This window comes from Marmota flaviventris, chromosome 10, assembly GCF_047511675.1.
Source record: "Marmota flaviventris isolate mMarFla1 chromosome 10, mMarFla1.hap1, whole genome shotgun sequence".
NCBI lineage: Eukaryota > Metazoa > Chordata > Mammalia > Rodentia > Sciuridae > Marmota > Marmota flaviventris.
In genome coordinates, this window is record NC_092507.1 from 24,081,688 (window position 1) to 24,104,156 (window position 22,469).

Below are 22,469 nucleotides of genomic sequence, written 5' to 3' on the forward strand. Positions count from 1 at the left end.
CCCATCAGCCCGGGCGGGCGCGCCGTCAGTGGAAGTCCGCTCCAGCGGTGTGGGGACAGATGGGGCGGAGCGCGCTCATGGACCCGCGGAAAGAGATTCCGTGCGTCCGGATAGGCCGAGAATGGGATTGCCCCGCCCACCCCGCTGTTGGATGCACTCCGATTGGCCAACGTTGGCGCGAAGGTGCGCGAGTCGACCCTCACGCAGGGGCCGCAGGAAACAATAGAGGCCGCGCGCGCGGAGCTAGCGCTCGCAGGCTCCCCGCCCCTCCCGCAACGCTCGACCCCGGGATACCCCCGGCTCTCCTGCCGCCATGGCCGACAAGGAAGGTGAGGGTGCCTGAGACGCCCCGTGAGGGCGGCGGGTGTCTGGGCTACGTTGCGGCCTCCATACGGCCTAACATCGGCGACAGGCCCAATGGTGCCGAGCGAAGCTCCAGCAACGCTGGCGTGAGGAGGGAGCTCCCCGCGGGGCGGGCTAACGGCGCTCCAGTTTCTCACGAGCCGAAGCCCGTCACCGCGGAGCGAAGCTGGCAGTGGGAGGCCTAGGGGTGTGCGTCCCTCCTCACACTCCCTGTCGGCCACTCAGCCTATTTCCCGGGCCCGCCTGCCTCGCTCCCTACCCAAGGCCCGGTGACGCGCCTCTTCGCCGGTCTTCCAGACTATTCGCGCAAGCGTGCTTCGAAGGCCTTGCGCCGTCGCCTCGAATGGGTAACGGAGTGCTGGCTGGGATAGCCGGGGACTTCCGGCCCGCGGAGGTAGAGGGCGGCGTTGTTTGGTGACTGCTCCTGGGAACACCGGACACAACCCTCCTTTCCAGGGTCTGGAGGGAAGAAGCCGCTGGTAGCTTTGGAGAGGTTTACTTGTTTTCTGTTTCTGTTCTCTAACTTAATTTGTTTTAAAAATTTTAGCAGCCTTTGACGATGCAGTGGAAGAACGTGTGATCAACGAGGAGTACAAAATATGGAAAAAGAACACCCCTTTTCTTTATGATTTGGTGATGACCCATGCTCTGGAGTGGCCCAGCCTAACAGCACAGTGGCTTCCAGATGTAACCAGGTGACATGAATCTCTTGAACGTTACTTTGATTTCTCCAGTCCTTTGAAGAGGGCACGTGATCAAAGCCTATTAGTGACGTTTTTTGATCTATGGGAGGAAAATATGGCAAAATGTAAATTATTTTGGAATTTACCTGGAGAGAGAAAAATATGTTGGTATTTTCTTTTTGTGATACTGAATTGAATAGCCGTATTACAACTGTAATTGACCAAATTACAAAACTTGATAACTTTCAGTAAGCAGTCTAAGTTCAATGCCTTCAACAAACCGAATGAATTTTTACAGTCCATAGCTGCTTAATGCAAAGAGGAATATGGGACCTACCTATAAACAATACGTGGTCTGGTTGAAAAGATAGATGTCAGCTGGTAATTGTAGCAATGTAGAATGAGAACAATTATAGAAAGATAATTAGGATACTTAGAAAACATCCTTGATGGAGGCTGGAGATAAATACTTCATTGGTAGATCACATCCAGCAAGACCCTGGGCTGGATCCTTAATGACCTAGGACACAAAACAAAAAAAAACCTGGAGGTGTCATAGTATGGTTTGTTTCCTTCCTTCCTTCCTTTCTTTTTTTAATTTTTGTAGTTGTAGAATGCCCTTATTTTGTTTATTTATATGTGGTGCTGAGGATTGAACCCAGTGCTTCATGCATGCTAGGCAAGCGCTCTGCCATTAAGCTATAGCCCCAGGCCCCATAATATGGTTTTCATAAAAGGAAGTTGGGTGTTGGGCATAGTGAGGATTATGAGACTAATCGCATATATTTTTTTCCCCCTAGTACTATGGATTGAACTCAGGGATGTTCTACCACTGAGCTATGTCCCCAGCCCTCACATATATTTCTTACCCAGGTAGCTTGCCTCTGATATAGGGGATAGCATATCATTTAGTTTAGCTTGCATTTATTGAGGCTCTGCTAGGGTCCACATATCGATGGACACAAATAAATCAGAATTATGACAAGAGTGGCACAGATGTGATCAGAGCAAGAAAAATATACCTCAACTTTGGAGTATCGGGACTGACTTTTAGAAGGAAGTAACAGTGCAAAGATATGGTGGATATAGATGATTGGTATGTGCTGTACCTACCTGGACACCATGGCACATGCCTGCAATCCCAGGGGCTCTGGAGGCTGATACAGGAGGATCACAAATTTTAGGTCAGTCTGGGAATATGAGATGCTGTCTCAAAAAAATAAAAATGATGGAGTACAGCTCAACAGTAGAATGTCCCTGAGATCAATCCTCAGTACCATCAAAAAAAAGAAAAACAAGTGCCTGTTATAATTGCTTCACTTTTCAGAATAACGTTCAAAAATTATTTTGTATTAAATAGCCATATTCTTTCAAGAATGAAGCTGCTTCCTTTACAGTGGCATAAGGAAAAATGGGGAAATGTATGCTAGAGATATTATAAAAAACCTTAGTATCTATATAGAAATTTAGAACTTGAAGCTTCTTTATCCTGATTGGGCATTCTCGCGTTCAGTTGATCAATGATTGTTGGAAGTATTTGGAGTTCAAGATAAGTAGTCGTTTCTGTCGGGAGTTTTAAAAACTTGGTGAGAAAAATATTTGAATAGTAATGTCATATTTACTATATTTATATGCTAAATTGTATAATTTCTGGGATTCAGTGATCCTGTATATATATATGTGTATGTATGTATGTATACATATATATGTGTGTGTGTGTGTGTGTGTCTTGATCTAATTTTTGAGCCCTTCCAGATAATGTTTTGTGTTATTTGGCTTCCTACTGGTGCCTCAAGTATCTTATTTATTGATTTCTTCAGTTTGACATGTTCTGAACAGAATAATTCATTTCTTGGAGGTTCCACCCTAGCTTTGTCCTATTACTTTTTTTGTATTTTAACTACAGACCGGGTCTCACTGAGTTGCTTACCACCTTGCTTTTGCTGAGGCTGGCTGGCTTTGAACTTGCGATCCTCCTGTCTCAGCCTCCCAAGTCGCTGGGATTACAGGCATGTGCCACCATGCCTGGCCATATTTGACTTTTTGACATTTATGTTTTGTTTACCCAGTTGACAGGGAGTCATTTATAAGCCCTCATAAATCCTAATTGTGTTGCATCTGTCTCATTGAGACCAGGAGTTTTCATATTGTAATATGCAACATAATCAGCTGAAGGTCTTAGAAAACAGTTGTGTCCCGCCTTCCAGAATATCTGATTTATTTGATCTGGAGTAGATTTTGAGAATTTGCATTTCTAACAAGTTCCCAGGTGATGTTGATGCTGGTTCTATTGCCCTTAGTACTGTACTTTTAAGAACCTCTGTTTTACATTGTTAAATTAATCCTTCTGAGGAGACAAATGATATTAATGTCACTGCTTAGAAACTTTCCATGATTTCTTGTTCCCTACAGTATGGAATTTAGAATTCCTTAAAACTGACATTCAAAACAATAAAGATTCTGGTTTTTATCTACTTTATAGGTTTCTCTCCCATTGTGCTTTTCATTTGGAATTTTATCCCAGTTGTTAACTTGGTAGTTGTGTGATCTTAGAGATTGCTTAATTTTCCTCAATGTCAGATATCTTTGTTTTCAAGTTGGAATAATATTCATAGTATTATTATGGTGTTTAAATTTTGTATGTAAAATGGCTAACATGGTATCTGTAATCTTAGCATCTCTTCCAGAATGCTTCCTTATTTCCTGAGATAATCTAGATTGCTGCATATTTTATTTCTTTACTTTTTTGGGTGGTATTGGAAATTTAACCCAGAAGCACTCTACCACTCCAGCCATTTTTAAATTTTTACTTTGAGTGTCTCTATGTAGCCAAAGCTGACATCAAACTTGGAATCCTCCTGCCTCAGCATCCTGAGTAACTGAGATTTTTGGAGATGCGTCCATTCCCAGCTTAAACTCCCATATTTTTGTGTGCCTTTCATATAGTATATATTGCCTAATATTTAGTTATTTGTGTACATGACTGCCTAATTGCCTCCAGGTTTTTGTTTTGTTTGTTTGGTACTGGGGATTGAACCCAAGGATGCTTAACCATTAAGTCACATCCCTAGTTCTTTTTTAAAAAATTTTATTTTTTAATACTTATTTTTTTGTTGTACTTGCACATAGTTGTAGTTGAGCCTTTATTTTATTTATTTTTATGTGGTGCTGAGGATTGAACCCAGTGCCTCACATGTGCTAGGCAAGTGCTCTGCCACTGGGCCCCAGCCCCATCCCTAGTTTACCTTTTTTAGGGTGGGTCTGAGGTGCTGAAGATTGATCCCAGGACCTTGCACATGCTAAGGTCTTCCACTAAGCTATACCCCAAGCTACTCCTTTCCTATCTTTTTTTTTTTTTTTTGGTGGGGGTGGGTAGTGGGGATTTATTGAACCCATGAGTACTTTGTCACTGGGCTACGTTTTGTTTTGAGACAGGGTTTTGATGATTTGCTGAGGCTGTTTTTGAGTTTGTAATCATCCTGCCTTAGCATCCCAAGTCTCTGGGAGTAACAGGTGGGCACTACCACACCTGGATTTTCTTTGTGATCCTTCTAGCTGAGATTACAGGCATGTCATTGTGCCCAGCCCCTCCTTTTAAACAAAGGTTTTAATAAATTAAGTATTAGTGTATCCAACCCCTGTTTTCTTTCCTTTTAGCCCATTGTAAAGAGTACATAGTTCATTTTTTATTCTTTTAAACTTTTTCTCCAGAGTAATTCTAAATTTTAAAACAAGTTAGAGATGCTTATAAAATTAGGTGCTAGGGCTTGGAGTATGGCTCAGTGGTGGAGCGCTTGCCTAGCACGTGAGGCACTGGGTTCAATTCTCAACAGTGCATATAAATAAATAAAGGTCCATCAACAACTAAAAATAGTTTTTAAAAAAATTTTGGGCTGGGGCTGTAGCTCAATGGCAGAGCACTTGCATTGGACGTGGGAGACACTGGGTTTGATCCTCAGCACCACATTAGAAAAACGTACAAATAAAATAAATTAGGAATTATATTGTTCTCTGTATTTCACCTTATGGAAGATGCAGTAAATGTAGAAAGTGGGTCTCCATAACTGTTTGTAGTCTCTCTTGATGGTAGTAATTTGAATATTGACTGTTTATTGCTGTTACAGACCAGAAGGAAAAGATTTCAGCATTCATCGACTTGTCCTGGGGACACACACATCCGATGAGCAAAACCACCTTGTGATAGCCAGTGTACAGCTCCCCAATGATGATGCTCAATTTGATGCATCACACTACGACAGTGAGAAAGGAGGTAGGAATCTTAAACGAAAGAATTTGACACATGGTTATCTTTCATATCATTGAATTATTTATTGTAAAAGGATACCAATTTGATATAGTAGCCTCAAGTTAGAAATAAGATTTATACTTGGGAGAGCTAAGTTTGCAGTATAGAAGAACTACTCAACGCATACTCATTCTGTATCTTTTCTGTAAACTTCCCACTACTAAACTGGTAATGAGGGGATTTCTACCGTTGAAAGAACCAGAAATCTACCAACGTTATTTCTGTGCATTCTCATCAGGGGAGATATTCTCTCTAAGCAGATAAAAAATGGTTCATGGGTTTGGGTGAGTGTAAATTGCTCATTGAACGTATAAAGTACTTAGCACATATTCAGACATATTGGATATTTGTGGTATTACATATTCATCAGGTACGGGAAAAATTATCTTTAAGGTTTTGTAGCTAGGCAACAGTGAAAAACAAGTTGATACTGGGCATAGTGGCATGCTCTAATCCCAGCTACTTGGTAGGCTGCAGCTGAGGGATCCTTAAATTTGAGACCAGCCTGGGCAACTTAGACTTTATCTCAAAAAAAATTTTTTTTAAGTGGGCTGGGAATGTAGCTTAGATGATAGAACACTTTCATAAATATTAGATATTTAATGTTTCTTAGATTTCTCGTGATTAGCAGAACACTCGTATGTGTTTTTTAAGTACTGGGCACTTTATCACTGAGCTACATCCCCAGCTCTTTTTATTTTGATACAAGTCCTCTCTAAGTTGCTGAGGCTGGCCTTGAATTTGTAATCCTGCTGTCAGCCTCCTGAGCCTTTGGGATTACAGGTGGACACAGCATGCGCAGCTTATATTCCCTTTGAGTGGCATCAAATTTCCTTTTGTTTTGAAGAGACCTTATCCTCTAACACTTCATATTTGAAGAACAGGTTAAAAAAAAGAGAGAGAGAAAGAGCCAGTAATATATACAGTAAACCCCGAATAAATCAACTGATCCTCATGCAGATAAACCTAGGAACCCCTAGTTTTTATTTATTCAAGATAAAGATGTTGCTAAATTGCTGGAACAGGCCTCAAACTGGTGATCCTTTTGTTTCTCTAATCACATTAAATACATAGGGCTGGGTATGTAACTCATTGGTAGAGTGCTTTCTTAGCATGTGCAAGGCCCTGGATTCAATTACTAACACTACACTAAAATAAAATAAAAAAAAAACTAGGGTTTTTTGGGGGGTGGGGTGGGGAGGGTGGTTGTTTTATTTGGAAGGGAGGGTTTTCATACCTGGAATTAAACACAGAGGTGCTGTTCCACTGAGCTATGTCCCTAACCCTTGTTATTTTTTATTTTGAGAAAGTCTCACTATGTTGCTTAGGGCCTCCTGAGTTAATGAGGGTGGCCATGAACTTGCAATCCTTCTGCCTCAGCCTCCTGAGCTGCTGGGATTATAGGTGCGAACCACCATACCCAGTTGAATCCTAGACCTTTAAAACTCAATTTTGAACTGAGTGTGGTGGTTCACACCTGTAATCCCAGTGGGCTCTAGAGGCTGAGGCTGGAGGAATACACGTTCAAAACCAACCTCAGCAACATAGCTAGGCCCTGTTTCAAAATAGAAAAAGGAGCCGGGGACATAGCTTGGTGTTTAAGCACCCCATGTTCAATCTCCAATACCAAGAAACAAAATACAAATTTTGAATTCTCTAAGCTGAATTCTTGCCACTGTTTTACAGTGAGGCCCATGTATGTCCAATCCTGAAATAACCCTTGTTCTATGGGCTCTGTGCTGCCAGCTTTTCCTTTTCCCTGAATGGTGCCACTTTTCTGACAATTATGCTATTTTTTTTTAATTATTTATTTTTTTGGTAGTGGTAATTCTCTACATTTATGTACTTAACCACTGTGTGCTTAGACTGAAAGTTTCTTATGATGACACACCTTATTTTGCCTTCCTTTTTGTTACAAGTTTTTGGAATAAAATTAGTTAATGTATTTTTTTCTTCTCCTTTAGTCTTTAAACTTTTATTATTGGGCTTTTAACCTTGTTTTGAAACATATGCTCAAAACTTACAAAAGTTATTTTGAAGCTGAAAGTTATCTAAGGCCAACAATGTTACCTATTTACATCTTTGCTTTCTGAGAAGCTTTTGTCCTTCAAAGAGTAACACCTGTGTAGCAATATTATTGACAGCAGTTTCGTGTATTACTTTTTTTTTTTTTTTTGGTACCAGGGGTTGAACTTGGGGGCACTCAAGCACTGAGCCAGCTCCCCAGTCCTATTTTGAATTTTATTAGAGACAGAGTCTCACTAAGTTGCTTAGCGCCTCCCTATTTGCCTCAGCCTCCCCAGCCGCTGGGGTTACAGGTGTGTGCCATTTCACCTGGTTCATCTATTATGTATTTATTTATGGTAGTGCCTGGGGATTGAACCCAGGGCCTTATGCATGTGAGGCAAGCACTCTACCAACTGGGCTATGTCCCCAGCCCCTCATCTATTACTTTTTACATCTTCTTTGTTTTATGGATATTTGAGGTTCTGAAAAATTGAAGGCAAATAGGAGTTAAGAAAATGGAGCTGGGCGCAGTGGTGCACACCTGTTATCCAGCAGCTTGGGAGACTGAGGCAGGTAAACTGCGATTTCAAAGCCAGACTTAGCAACTTAGCAAGGTCCTAAGCAACTCAGCTAAACCCTGTCTAAATAAAATGGAGAAAAGGGTTAGGCATGTGTCTCAGTGTTTAAGCACCCCCAGTTCAATCCCCAGTACCAAAAACAAAGATAATGGAACTATTAGCCTCTTGTGGTTGCACACACCTATAATTCCAGTGATTCATCTGAAGCAGGGGAATAGCAAGTTAGAGGCCAGTCTGGGCAACTTAGATCCTGTCCCAAAATAAATAAAATTGACTAGGGCTGGGGTTGTGGCTCAGTGGTAGAATGCTTGCCTAACAGGTATGAGGCACTGGGTTCAACACCACATGAAAATAAAAAAAGATATTGTGTTTATCTACAACTAAAAGTATTTTTTAAAAATAGTAACAAGTTTATTCGGCATACTTTTTTAAATGATATTTTATTTGTAGATGGACACAATATCTTTATTTTTTATTTATTTTTATGTGGTGCTGTGGATCAAACCCAGTGCCTTATGCGTGCGAGGCAAGTGCTCTCCAACTGAGCCACGACCCCAGCCCCCTTATTTGTACTTTAAATGAGATTTGAAAAGTGTTTATGAAGAACCTCCTTTTGAGGTGAAAGTTTTTCTTAACTTCAAATACTAATAAAAAATACTTTGACTTGTTTGTTTTGGGCCAGGGTGGTGTTTTTGTTCTACTGAGAGTAAACCCTGTAGCAGATGCATGTTACTACATCTCAGGCCTTTATTTCTGATTTTCTTTATTTCTTTATTTTCTTTATTTCTGATTTCTTACTAAGTTGTTGAGGCCAGTCTCAAATGTGGGAATCCTCAGGCCTTAGCCTCCTGCATTGCTGGGAATAAAGGTGTGTGCCACCATGCCTAGCAATGTAATTCTTATTAGGCATTTAACAACATATCTGATGTCAGATGAGAATGAAAACACTGTATATTGCTAACAAATGTCTAATATACTATTTTACTGATAAAAGGCTTTGCCTATGTCTTCATATTCTGTGTAACCCAAGCAGAATGTTTTGTTTCTCACCCTTACTTGCAATTTATTTTTATTTACAGAATTTGGAGGTTTTGGCTCAGTTAGTGGGAAAATTGAAATAGAAATCAAGATCAACCATGAAGGAGAAGTAAATAGGGCTCGTTATATGCCCCAGAACCCTTGCATCATTGCAACAAAGACTCCATCCAGTGATGTTCTTGTTTTTGACTATACAAAACATCCTTCTAAACCAGGTCAGGTACCTCCCCTTTTCTCTTCAAATACACAGATTCTGCTTGTTCAGGGTTTTAATTTCTCGTCATCTGTATAATTTAACATCCTATAATTTATAGTGATAATATGTGTGAGTATTTTCCTCCACACTTTTTCCTTTAGTGGAAAAAATCCTTTTTAAAATGGAATAAACAGAATGATGATGGTGAAGCTTAAGCATTTTATCTTTGGTCGTAATGATTACTGTATTTTTTATAAATGTTAGGAGCTTTAGGCATCATGCTCAACATTTCATTTTGTTTAGTAAACCCATAGTAACAGTGAACTTAGTCATCTTCATGTGTCTGTTACTTTGCAGACCCTTCTGGAGAGTGCAACCCAGACTTGCGTCTCCGTGGACATCAGAAGGAAGGGTATGGGCTTTCTTGGAACCCAAATCTCAGTGGGCACTTACTTAGTGCTTCAGATGACCATGTGCGTATCCTTCCAATTTTGAAGCAAATCTGGGCTAGTTACCAGTTGGTTTCTTTTTTTGGGATTTGTGGGAAGGTGAGACTCTTACATAATGGTTAATTTTACATTTAAGACCATCTGCCTATGGGATATCAGTGCCGTCCCAAAGGAAGGAAAAGTGGTCGATGCGAAGACCATCTTTACAGGGCATACAGCAGTAGTAGAAGATGTTTCCTGGCATCTGCTCCATGAGTCCCTGTTTGGGTCAGTTGCTGACGATCAGAAACTTATGATGTGAGTAGAACCCATTGTATTTTGTTGTTGTTGTTTTATTCTTATATTTTATCTTATTTTTTATATTTAGTAAGCTTTTTCAAAAGCTTTTCTCTTTGCTTTTTTCCCCCCCTTCCACTAAAGTTGGGATACTCGTTCAAACAATACTTCCAAACCAAGCCACTCAGTAGATGCTCACACTGCTGAAGTGAACTGCCTCTCTTTCAATCCTTATAGTGAGTTCATACTTGCCACAGGATCAGCTGATAAGGTAAGTTTGACTTGTTCTAAGAGAATAAATTCGTTGGGCTGGTGTTATAGCTCAGTTGGTAGAGTCCTTGCCTCCCATGCACAAGGCCCTGGGATCAATCCCCAGCACCACCCCAAAAAATAAATAAATAACAATTTTTTAAGAAAAGAATACATTTGTGAATCTCTTTACATTTTAAATGTGCAGAGTTAGTTTGAGTTAATGGGTTTTCTTTTCTTTTTAAAAAAATAAAACATTTGTTGGGTACAATGATAAACGCCTCTTAGTTCAACCTGTTTAGGATGCCGAGACAGGAAGATTGCAAGTTCAAGGCTAGCCTGGGCAACTTGGTGAGACCCTATCTCAAAAATAAAATGAAAAGGGCTCATGGTGTAGCTCAGTGGTAGAGTGCCTCAGAGTTCACTCCCCACTGCCACAAACAACAAAACAAAATATACATTGGTCTTGCTTTCCTTTTCTTTTTGCATGTAGACTGTTGCCTTGTGGGATCTGAGAAATCTGAAACTTAAGTTGCATTCCTTTGAATCACATAAGGATGAAATATTTCAGGTAAGAGAAGCCATTGCTGCTTAATTTTTGTTGATGTTAAAGGAAAACTTGGGAGTGCAAGTAGGCATATACTGTTCTCTGTGGGAATTGGGATTGTTTTTCCTTTCTTGTTTACTTTTTCAAACTGCTCGCTCATTGGCCACCTATGTATTTCAGGGTTGTTTGAGGCCAGCCTCAGCAGTTTAGTGAGATCCTTTCTCAAAATAAAAAGGGACTGGAGTGGTAAGGGCACCTGTGGATTTAATCCCCAGCCCCTAAAAAAAAATGTTTGTTGTTGCACTATGTTCAAAGCTTTTGGTAAGGCTTTGTGAGGAATATGTTACAGGTATAGTTACATAGTTTTTAGTTAAATTGTAAGGCTTAAATTTTTATAGCAAGAAAGGCCTATTTTGAAATTATAATAAAATATTGTTAAGGACCTGAGGGCAGTCAGATTAATTCTAATGGATAAATGTGGCTGGCATCTTAATTGGGTTTTAGGTGAGGCATAGTTCTGTACACTTTGTCTCTTAACCTTATTTTTTACTCCAAAGAATATTTTGACTTTGCCCTCTTTGTTCTTTGCTTAAAATGGTATTATTGCATGAAGATTATTCAAATTCTTTGTTTACGGTAATGTCATCTTTTCTGTAACATGAGCCAGCACCTTTCTTACCAACCAGTAATAAATAATATGTGATTGTTGCATGTATTTAGTTGAATTTTGTCTGAACTCTTCACTTAAGATCATTATTATAAGGAATTTTTATTGTTGTCATCAGCCTTATTTATGTGTACCACAGAGTTCCATATAAGTACTTAAGAAAGTAATTTTTGTATGTGTGTCATCTGTTATTTTAGTACTTAGGTCAGAAGTGGGTTACATTTGACTAGAGGCCAGAATTAGATACTGTGGTTGAAGTATGGCCAATATATTTAACCAAGCACAGTAGCATATGCCCATAATCCCAATGACGTGGAGGGCTGAAATGGGAGGATCAAAAGTTCCAGGCCAACCTCACTAATTTAGTGAGACCCTCAGCAACTGAGCAAGATCCTATCTCAAAATAAAAGGACTAGGTATGTGGCTCAGTGGTAAAGTGCCCCTGAATTCAATCCCCAATACTAAAGGAAGGAAAGGAGGGAGGGAGGGAGGGAAGGAGGTGTGATCTTCAAAAGTATAACATGAAATGGGGGTATGGGGTTGTGACTCAGTGGTAGAGCGCTCTCTTGCCTTGCATGCACGAGGCACTGGGGTTTGTTCCCCAGCACCATATTTTAAAAAAACAAAAAAAAACTATAAAAACAGGTATTGTGTTCATCTATAACTAAAAATAAAAATATAACATGAAATAGAAGAGAAGTTGATGTCTTAGGTCTAGTAATGTATTTTAATAAAAAATTAGATCTGTCATTTTTAACTAATGTTTAATACTTTTCCTTTTTACAAAATCTTTAAATTGTTAACTTTAGAGAGTGTGTGTGTGTGTTTTCCTAATTCATGTCTTTTCTGTTTCCTTCATTCTTGTATAGGTTCAATGGTCACCTCACAATGAGACTATTCTGGCTTCTAGTGGTACTGATCGTAGACTGAATGTCTGGGATTTAAGGTAAGTCTTGTATTAGTTACTCTCTTTGTGAAGTTTTTTTGTTTGTTTGTTTGTTTTACTTAGTTACACATGACAATGCAATGATCTTGACATATCATACGTTTGAATCACATGGGATATAATTTCTCATTTTTCTAGTCTTTGTGAAGTTATATTTACACTTTCCCAAGGTAGTTACTTGGGGAAAATCTTTTTAACTTCTAAAATTATCTTTTTGTGCTAGTAAAATTGGAGAAGAACAATCCCCAGAAGATGCAGAAGATGGCCCACCAGAATTATTGGTATGTTATAACCAGTAAACAATATTGAAATAATCTGTAACTTCTTTTTTAATAACTTTATTTTTATGTGGTACTGAGAACTGAACTCAGTGCCTCACGTGTGCTGGGTAAGCAGTCTACCCCTGAGCCATGACCCCAGCCTGTAACTTCTTTTAATCGTTTGTAATTTAATGTCTTCTTTCTCATTTCATACCTGTTTTCTTCCCTGTTATAGTTTATTCATGGTGGTCACACTGCCAAGATATCTGATTTCTCCTGGAATCCCAATGAACCTTGGGTGATTTGTTCTGTATCAGAAGACAATATCATGCAAGTGTGGCAAATGGTAAGTGTTTGGTCTTTGGGGGTGAGAATTTAGATAAATACTATTTCATATTTTATACTTAATGTGACTGCCATCCATTTGGTTTACTCCCAATGTGATGTTAGTGATTATATGCACATTGTCCTTTTCATAACTAATTTTTTTTAATACCTTTGTTTTATTTTTATGTGGTGCTGAGGATCAAATCCAGGGCCTCACGTACTAGGCAAGCGCTCTACTGCTGAGCCACAGCTTCAGCCCCTCTTAACTATTCTTTACCTTCATCTGATGGCCCTACTGGTTATTTTTAAACTCAACCAAATAAAACTGATCTTTTCTTCACTCTCCTTAGTCCCCTTTCTTCCTCCTCAATCCTTTTTTCTGACTAGTGTCCGTGTCTTGTTCAGCTAACCAGACTTGAATCCTAGGAGTCTTCATCTGTTCACCTGTCAGTCTAGTTAACTTCACAGATTTCATAAATTTCAGAGCACTTAATTTAATAAAAAATAATCAGTGTGCATAAGGCCCTGGGTTCAGTCCCCAGGACCCAGTGGTTTAAAAGAAAAAACTCATGTTTGGGGTGTAACTCAGTGGTAGAACATATGCTTAACGTGAGTAAGGCACTGGTTCAGTCCCAGCACTAAAACTATGATAGCTGAATTCATGGCACATACCTGTAATACCAACTTCTCGGGATGCTGAGGCAGAAGGATTGTAAGTTTGAGGCCAGCCTAGGCAAGATCCTTTCTCAAAGTTTAAAAAATAAAAGAAAAAGAGCTAGGGATGTGGCTCAGTGGTAAGAGAACCCCTGGGTTTAATTCCCAGTACCACCAAATAAATAAATAATGACTAATGTCTAAATATAGTAGTAGTATAAGAAATTGTCACATTCTTCCTGGGCATGGTATCTCAAATCTATACTCCCAGTACTTGTGGAGACTAGGGCAGGAGGATCACAATTTGGAGATCAGCCTGGGCAATTTAGTGGAACTGGGTCTCAAAAAGGCCACTAAAGGGAAAAAAATACATTCTGGATTGTTATACAACATTGTGTTCTTCATGCCACTGAACTATACAAATAAAACAACTAGGATGATAATTTTGTTATGTATTTTACCGCTTTTTTATCTTTTTTTTTTTTTTTTTAATGGAAGTATGATAAATGAAATCAATTCCAAGAGTCTTTTTGTGTCTAGGTAGATCTAGAGCTAGGAAGAAACTCTAGAGGAAAAAGTTTTTGTTGTTCTTTTATCAGAGTACACAGTTTTTATTTTAGCTTGTTTACATAGTCTCCAATTTAGTCCATCATTCCAAACTCAACCCCATTTACTTTGCTATTTGGTAAAATATGGTAGGATGAACTCTGGATTGGAAGTAAAGTCATTTGTTATTTTTGTTTTTCTTTTTTATTTATTTATTTTTACATTTGTTCCAATAAGTTGTACATGACAGTAGAATGCATTTTGACACATACATAAATGGAACAACTTCTTATTCCACTGGCTGTACATGGTACAAAGTCACACCAGTAGTGTATATAAGGTATACACTATATATAAAGTGTATAATGTATGTGGGGAATAATGTGTGTATCATTCTACCATCTTTCCCATCCCCGCAGCCCCACCCCTCCCCTTGCTCCCCTCTGAAAATCCAAAGTTCCTTCATTCTTCCCTACCCACTCCCACTATGGATCATCATGCACTTATCAGAGGAAACATTTGGCATTTGTTTGGGGGGTGGGGACTGGCTTGTTCCACTTAGAACAATATTCTGTAGTTCCATCCATTTCTCTGCAAATGCCATCATGTCATTCTTCTTTAAGACTGAATAATATTCCATTATGTATATGTAGCACATTTTCTTTATCTATTCATCTGTTGAAGGGCATCTAGGTTGGTTCCATAGTTTAGCTATTGTGAATTGAGCTGCTATAAATATAGATGTGGCTGCATCACTGTGGTTTGCCAATTTTAAGTCCTTTGGGTATAAACTGAGGAGTTGGGATAGCTGGGTTAGAGGAAAGTTTTTGAGTCAACCATGAGAAAGAACATTTTAATAAGCAGAACTTGCTTAAAATGGATAGTACTATTAAAGATATGAAATTGTGTTTATGGCCTTTGAAATTAAATTGTACTACCTCTGTACTTATGAATATTGTGTATCAAAAAGAAGTAAGGTTAAATAGGAAAAAGGCAGATCAAAGAACCACATGATAGTATCCTTCATATTAATATTTTGTGTCTCTAGTTCTGTGTTTAATTGTGTATAACTACGGCTGCCCCCTCCATATCGGTGAATTAAAACAGCCATGGATTTAAAATATTTTTTTAAAAATTGTGTATGTACTGAACATGTACAAAATTTTTTCTTTGTCATTATTCCCTAAATAACATAATAATCTCTGTATGCACAGCCTTTATATTAGAAATTGTAATCTAGAGAAGGCTTAAGACCTACAGGTAGATGTGCATAGGTTATATGCGAATATTATGTCATTTTATATAAATGATTTAAGCACCAAGATATTTTGGCAGCCTGTCGGGGATGGCTGTTGTTCTGGAAGCAATCCCCCTCAGGATACTAAGAGACAACTCTGTTTAGGAGGCTGTTTCCACTGGGTGTGGTAGTACCCAACTGTAATTTCAGTAGCGTGGGAGGCAGGCCCACATTCAAGGCCAGCCTCAGCAACTTATCAAGGCCTTCTCTCAAAACTAGGGGCTGGGGTTGTTGCTCAGCGGTAGAGCGCTCACCTAGCACGTATGAGGCCCTGGGTTCCATCCTCAGCACCATAAAAGTAAATAAAGGTATTTTTTTTTTTAAAGCATTAAAAAAAATAAAAATGGTTGAGGATGTAGCTCAGTAGTAAAACCCTCCTGGGTTCAATCCTCAGCACACCTCCCCCCCCCCCCCCCAAGACTGCCACATGTGTTCAATATATCGAGTTAGGCAGTACTTGATTTTTTTTCATAATTTTCTATATTGTATTTTTTACAATAAGGATGTTTGAAATGTATCACCAAAATCTACCTTAACCTCTTTGTAATACATCCATTCAAAATTAACATAAAAACTTTAAAGAGTTCTGGTGGGAAAGTGAAATGGGTTGCCGTAGGTAGACTATCATTTGAAAGTATATTGGTAGTAGTTGGGGAAATGTTTAGGAGATAGAACTACATCTCCTCCAAGGCCTAGAACGTCTTCCATTCTCAAATGTTACTTTAATTACCTTTTTAGAAATGTGATATAATAAAAAGTAAATATTTCATCTTTGTCTCATTTCTTAGCATAATTCCTAAGAAATGCTTGGAATATTCAAAGTGGTAACTGTCTTTTTGCTCAAGACACTGAATAACAAGACAACCTTTAGACCACACCTGGGTTTGTGATGTAAAGGTGAGGTTGGTGGCGCCTCTAAATATCCTCGTAAGCTAGTCATCAGAAAGACCAAACAGTAGATTAAGTATTTGGAACTTTTTAGCTCCCGCTTACTAGCCAGGGGACTAGGGAAATCTGGAGATTGAACTCGTAATTTGATGAGCTTCCAGGTTAGTAGATATATTGACATGCTGGGAGAGTGGCATGCCCAGGGACTTAATGGAATTTTTGAGCCTACTCCGCGCTTTGTCCTATTCATCTCTTTCATTTGGTTCTCTGTTAAGTGCTTTATGATAAACACTGATACAAAGCAAAAGTGGAACTGGGGCTATACATCAGCCCTAGTATGCATGAGGCCCTGAGTTTCATCCCCCGCACTAGGGAGAAAAATAACAAACTGAGTTCTGTGAATCATTTTAGCAAATTATCAAACCATGTATGTGGGTGTCATGCAAAACTTTTTTTTTTTTTTTTTTTTTTTTAGAACAGGACAGTCTTATGGGACTGAACCTTAAACCTGTTGAGTGATGCTAACCTTGGATAGTTAGTATTAGAATTGGAAAGACCAGTTTTTTAAAAACGAATCAAGATTTGGACATAAGATCTTTTTAGGTGAATTTTTCTTTATTTGTCTACAGGTTATTAGTCAGTGGTTTTTGCTACACTCAAAGAGTTGTGCATCCATCACCACAACCAATTTTATAACATTTTCATCAACCCAAAAAGAAACCCTTTACCCATAAGCCATCGCTTCTATATTTCCATAGTTCTCACACACACAATTTGCCTGAAGCCACCAATCCGTTTACTGTATGAATTAGGCTATTTGGAACACATTAAAAATGGGGTCATACAATGTGAGTGGCTTTTTATTGTCAAGTAATATTCTATTTTAAAGATACATAATTTTTCCATTCATCATTTGGTGGACACTTGGCTTGTATTTACTTTGGGGCTATTAATATCTGATGAGAGGACTCAAGAATGTTGGTTATCAAGATAAGCAGTATCCAAACTTTTTTTGTGGGAATGTCCTAATCCAGGGACCTTTGACCAGCTGCCTATTTTAGAGGAATGCAGCCATACCCACTCTTTGATTGATGCACATTACAGATTCTTTAGAGCTGCAGTTATCCAGCAATGGCAGAGTCAAATAATTAGAAATCTTCACTTGAAATAATAGCCTTGGGGGGCTGGGGATGTGGCTCAAGCGGTAACGCGCTCACCTGGCATGCGTGCGGCCCGGGTTCAGTCCTCAGCACCACATACAAACAAAGATGTGTCCGCCGAAAACTAAAAAGTAAATATTAAAAAATTTTCTCTCTCTCTCTAAAAAAAAAAAAGAAAAAGAAAGAAAAAAAAAGAAATAATAGTCTTGGGCTGGGGATATAGCTCAGTTGGTAGAGTGTTTGCCTCGAATGCACAAGGCCATGGGTTCAATCCCCAGCACCACCAAAAGAAAGAGAGAGGGAGAGAAAGAAAGAATAGCCTTCATGTTTACTAAATATCCGTTTTTTCTTGTTTTTGCCAGGCAGAGAACATCTATAATGATGAAGATCCTGAAGGAAGCGTGGATCCTGAAGGACAAGGATCTTAGATGTGTCTGCACTTGTGATTTTAGACTCCCCTTTTTTCCCTCTCAACCCTGAGATTGATTTAACACTGGTTTTGAGAGAGAGACTTTGTTCAGCTATCCCTCTATATAGGTACCACCAACAATTGCTATTAGCCCAAACAGTGGGTGTTTTCTAAATATTAACTGGGATACTTTATTCAGCAAAGCCAGACTTATTTAAATTTTGTTCAGGAATTTTCTAGTAACAAACCTGGGTCTAAAGTAGCTACAGAAAGGGGAATATTATGTGTGGTTATTTTTCTTCTTAAGCTATATCCCCAAGTTTTTTGGACTCATTTAAGTAAAAGCTAGAGTGAGTAAGGAATAGAGCCAAGTGAGGTAGGTGTCTGAGCCATGAAGTATAAATACCGCAAGATGTCATTTTTATTCAGGAATTAGGGGAGATTCAAGTCATATAGATTCCTACTCTAAAATCTTCACACCTGACTTTCCAGGATGCACATTTTCCTATGTAGACCAGTCTCCTCTTGATTTCTACAGTTAAGTCAAAACTACATGTTCCTCCTTTCCCATATATTTTTGCTTGTTAGTGTATTTCTTGAGCTATTTTCATATTATTCCTTACCTTTATGTAAAATGGTTTTTGTTTTTTTGTTCTTTTTTTTTTTTTTTTTTTTAACTTGGGACCACCAAGTTGTAAAGATGTATGTTTTTACCTGACAGTTGTACCACGGGTATACTGTCAAGTTGAGAAGAGTGAATTGATAGCTTGTATGTTTTTAAAATTAAATTAATCCTTGATAAGAGTTGCTTTTTTTTTTTTTTTTTAGGAGTTGGTCCTTGACCACTAGTTTGATACCATCTGCATTTTGGGTGACCTGTTTTATCAGCAGGCCTATTACTCCCATGACTAACTGTGTAAGTGCTTATAATGGAATAAATTGCTTTTCTACATAGCCCTATGCCAATGGGTTTTATTTAGTATATAACATCCATCAAACACCCATCCCCTGGCTATCAAGAGTAGAATTAAATATAATAGGCCAAGAGCTATAGAAAAGAGCTTTACTCCTTCCTAGGGAAAAGTGCAAGACATAAAACACAGAACTAGAGGTATACAGACTAATGTGCAATAAAATGACATCTTTTTGAAGTCTGACCCCAGAGAACAACACAGACTCTTTAAAAATTTTTCAAAGGCAGTGTGGTTTAAGGCAGAATTTAAATTTGGGAAAGGTATTTAAGGCTTATCTCACAGGGTTGCCTCTCCCTAGTATGTTTTTCACTGGAGGTTGTACTTAGAGGTTAGAAACAACAGGTTCTAAAATCCTTTATCACCAAATGCCAAAACAAGATAACATGCCAATTCTTTCCAGTCACTTAGTTTTGTTTTGGCGAAATAGACCCCAAAACTCTAAAGGTCTTTGGGAAATCTGAAATCTTACACCATGAGGTTCAAATCTGGATGGGTTCCTTTTCTCCAAGTCAGTTATTTCAGAGTATAGTGAAAATTATTTTGACACAATTTTTAAGAATATACCATGTGAATATGTATAGCCCTTAAGAAAAAGTAAACTATATAAGAGGATTCATTTAAAATCTAACACTCATGGCACAAAAGAATTCTAACTGTAAACCCACATAAGGAAAATCAGTTGCCTTTTTGACCCCAGTTTTGTTCCAAACATGTTTTTGGTTTGGGTAAACATAAGGCAAAATACATTTTTCACAATATTTCAAGATGTGTCCATACGTTCATCATTTACTCTGCATGTGAGGGTTGCTGCTGGCAGATAAAAGGCATTTTTCCATTCCTCAGTGTATTGAGATCAGTATCAGCAGCCTACAAAATAGGATCCAGCTAAAAGTTGACTGGTGTTCTGCTTCCAGCCACTCCTAAAATCTTTTTACACAGTTCAGCCAATATTTGCAATTTCCACAGGTGAATTGCTCATCAAATTCTGGTACTCTCGTCGGTTTGGGAAGAAGTGTGTCAAAAGGGTATTCAGTGATCCTTTGCTAATAAGTTTTTTTTGTTTCTGGGTTACAGATTTGGCCATACATTTCTAAACAGCCCCTGTAAGGTTAAGGAAAAGAAAAAGAATAAGTTTATACTTTCTACAACTTGAAATGCTACCATTAGAAATATTGAACTTCTAAAGTTAGTTTATACAGGCTATGTTGACAAATATAATTTACATATGATCAGGGGTGACGTTGCCCTAGCAAATATTTAGAAGCCTCATATTTGCCAAACAACGAATGGTTATCTATATGATGGTGAAGACTGGGGTAGTTAAAATTTCTCTCAGGAATACTTCACATGAGTATTTTTCCTCCCTCTTCCCAGTCCTGGGGAATTGAACTCAGAGGGGCTTTTACTACTAAGCCACATCCCTGGCCTTATTTTGAGACAGGGCCTTAGTACATTGCTGAGACTGGCCTCAAACTTTGGATACTCCTAACTCCTACCTCAGCCTCCTGAGCCACTGGGATTACAGGCACATGCCACTGTACCTGGCCACTTTCATTTCTTTAGAAATGAGCATTGTCTTTTTTTTCCTGTTCATACAGAGGTATTTGACATACAGAGGTATTTGCCCCCAATTTGTAGTTAATCCAACAATAAGCATAATTATATCTAGATAAGACACAGTAAAAGTCCTAGAAAGTAAAGAGCATTGGCTCCAATAGTTACTTGTGATTTTGTATCCAAGATGTAAGTTTAAGTAGGAAATAAATGGAAGAAATGGGTATTGATACAGTACACAACTGACAGACTTTTTAAGGGAATTTAGACTTTATGTATATAAAGAATAAGGACATGTTATAAGATACCAGGGGTCTGGAATAATTCATTATTAAGAAAAATACTTTCAGTTTTGCTAGGCCCTGTCTGTGAAATACAGCTTTATGACTTACTTAATTTAGCCCTGTTGTTGGCCACCTTTGTCATGGTCTGAATTTGATAGCACAGCTGCCTTCTGATTTATACTGGGGAAACTGAACAGGAGGTGTGGGTGGGGTAGGGTAAAGAACTGAGAATGCTCAGAGCCTAGGTGTTTTATCTGTTTACAGATTTCCTAATGGTAATTAGGTAATATTAGGGGTGGGGAAAAAAAGACAATAATTAGTATTGTTAGAAAAGCAGAAACAAGGGGCTGGGGATGTGGCTCAAGCGGTAGCGCGCTCGCCTGGCATGCGTGCGGCCCGGGTTCGATCCTCAGCACCACATACAAACAAAGATGTTGTGTCAGCCAAGAACTAAAAAATAAATATTTAAAAAAAAAGAAAGAAAAAGAAAAGCAGAAACAACACAAATACCACTCTATCACCCACAAAGATCACCTTGAGACTGTGTCTCGATTCCACCTGCCTGAGAAGTGGGAGCATCAGCCTGTTCCAGGCTCTTGGGAAGCATAGCCCTTTAAAAAGAGAGAGCCATTTTCCATCTGTTCCTGGATGAGCACAATTTGAAAATCATTTCCCAAATCATTTCTTGTTTTCTACTGTGAAGTGAAATTTTTCCTGAGCCTTCCCCCTCCCCTCAACTAATGTTAGATGAGATTTGAGTGGCAGCAAAAACTGACTTATAAGTTGAGAGCTCTTCAGCAAGACTGATCCTTAGCTGCTCCATCTCTTTGTTCTTCTGTTGCTGGAGTTGCACTCCACTTCTTAACTGCCTCTGTCGTTCTTCCATTTCCTCCAGCTGTTCCTGCATGGAAAGGCCAAGAATATTTCTAATGAGCCAACAAAAATTTGATGTTACTCATCATAGTTTATAAATCACTTTCTTTTCTTGTACATTGTTTAATCTTCACAGCAGTGTTGAGACTTGTATCATCTTGATAGTAAAAGTTAGGCAACTTAAGATCAAATAGGTTGTATTTTAACATAGTGAACTGCTTTTGAAAATGGTGGCTTGACTGAGGGTGGTAGCTCATGCCTCTAATCCCCAGCCCCTCAGGAGGTGAGGCAGAAGGATTAAGAATTCAAGGCCCCAGCAACTGGCTGACATTCTTAAAATTTTTTCCTCTAACTACTTTTCCTTTTAGGAACCTATTAAAGTTTATTTTTATCTTTGTAAAGGCTTAAAGGACATTAAGGATTTATCTGTACTTCCTTCATAAATTGTTTACCAGATTTCAGGTTTTAAAGATTATTTCAATACTGAAACCAAATTCAACATTTGTATGAGGAAAAAATAATGTGTGTGTAGATTTTTTTTTTTTTTTAATGCTGCGGCCTTGCATGGCGGCACATACCTGTAAAACCCAGAGGCTAGGAGGCTGAGAGGTAGAAGGAGCAAGTTCAGAGTCAACCTCAGCAATTTAGCAAGGTTCTAAGCAACTTGGACCCTGTCTTAAAATAAAAAGGGTAGTTCTGGGGATCAAACCCAGGGCCTTGTACATGCTAGGTAAGTGCTACTTCTTAGCTACATCTCCAGCCTTGTTCAAAAGTTCTAAGTTGGGCCAGCTGTGGTGGCACATGCCTGTAATGTAGATACTCAGGAGGTCCCAAGTTTAAGGCCAGCCTGAGAACTTAGCAAGATCCTGTCTTAAAGGATCTTTTTGTTGTTGTTGTTGTTTCTTAATTAAGAAAAAATAGGAGCTGGTCCTACTTTA

General features: G+C 38.7%; 2 protein-coding genes and 1 non-coding gene across 6 annotated transcripts in view; 2 read left to right on the forward strand and 1 right to left on the reverse strand.

The window, feature by feature from the left end:
• Window positions 1-175: 175 nt before the first annotated feature.
• On the forward strand, window positions 176-18,800 carry Rbbp4 (RB binding protein 4, chromatin remodeling factor). 2 transcript variants are annotated; one of them, XM_071617620.1, is made up of 12 exons: window positions 176-329; window positions 911-1,058; window positions 5,171-5,316; window positions 9,017-9,190; window positions 9,529-9,644; window positions 9,757-9,917; window positions 10,041-10,167; window positions 10,639-10,716; window positions 12,229-12,305; window positions 12,529-12,586; window positions 12,801-12,911; window positions 16,178-17,638. In XM_071617620.1, the coding sequence occupies exons 1-12, from the start codon at window positions 314-316 to the stop codon at window positions 16,187-16,189; spliced, it is 1,224 nt and encodes a 407-aa protein (XP_071473721.1). In that variant the 5' UTR covers window positions 176-313; the 3' UTR covers window positions 16,190-17,638. The 2 variants fall into 2 exon arrangements, with proteins under 2 accessions (XP_071473721.1, XP_027793009.1); XM_027937208.3 differs by lacking the exon at window positions 16,178-17,638 and adding an exon at window positions 17,800-18,800 and having other exon boundaries at window positions 177-329.
• Trnas-cga (transfer RNA serine (anticodon CGA)) lies at window positions 17,651-17,723 on the forward strand. The gene has a single exon. It is a non-coding gene; the product is annotated as a tRNA-Ser (tRNA).
• The window catches only part of Sync (syncoilin, intermediate filament protein), a 20,347-nt gene continuing 16,362 nt past the window's right edge, over window positions 18,485-22,469 (reverse strand). Inside the window, exons 1-2 of one of the 3 annotated variants that reach the window (XR_011708809.1) lie at window positions 21,193-21,522; window positions 18,485-19,921 (exon numbers count right to left, since the gene is read on the reverse strand). Coding sequence is in view for 2 of the 3 variants with exons in the window: in XM_027937204.2 (XP_027793005.2) it covers window positions 21,176-21,269; window positions 21,435-21,559 (219 nt within the window). In the remaining variant the exon portion in view is untranslated. Of the gene's footprint in view, window positions 19,922-21,028; window positions 21,560-22,469 lie in introns of those variants that run through there. The other 2 variants (XM_027937207.2, XM_027937204.2) reach the window with 2 other exon arrangements.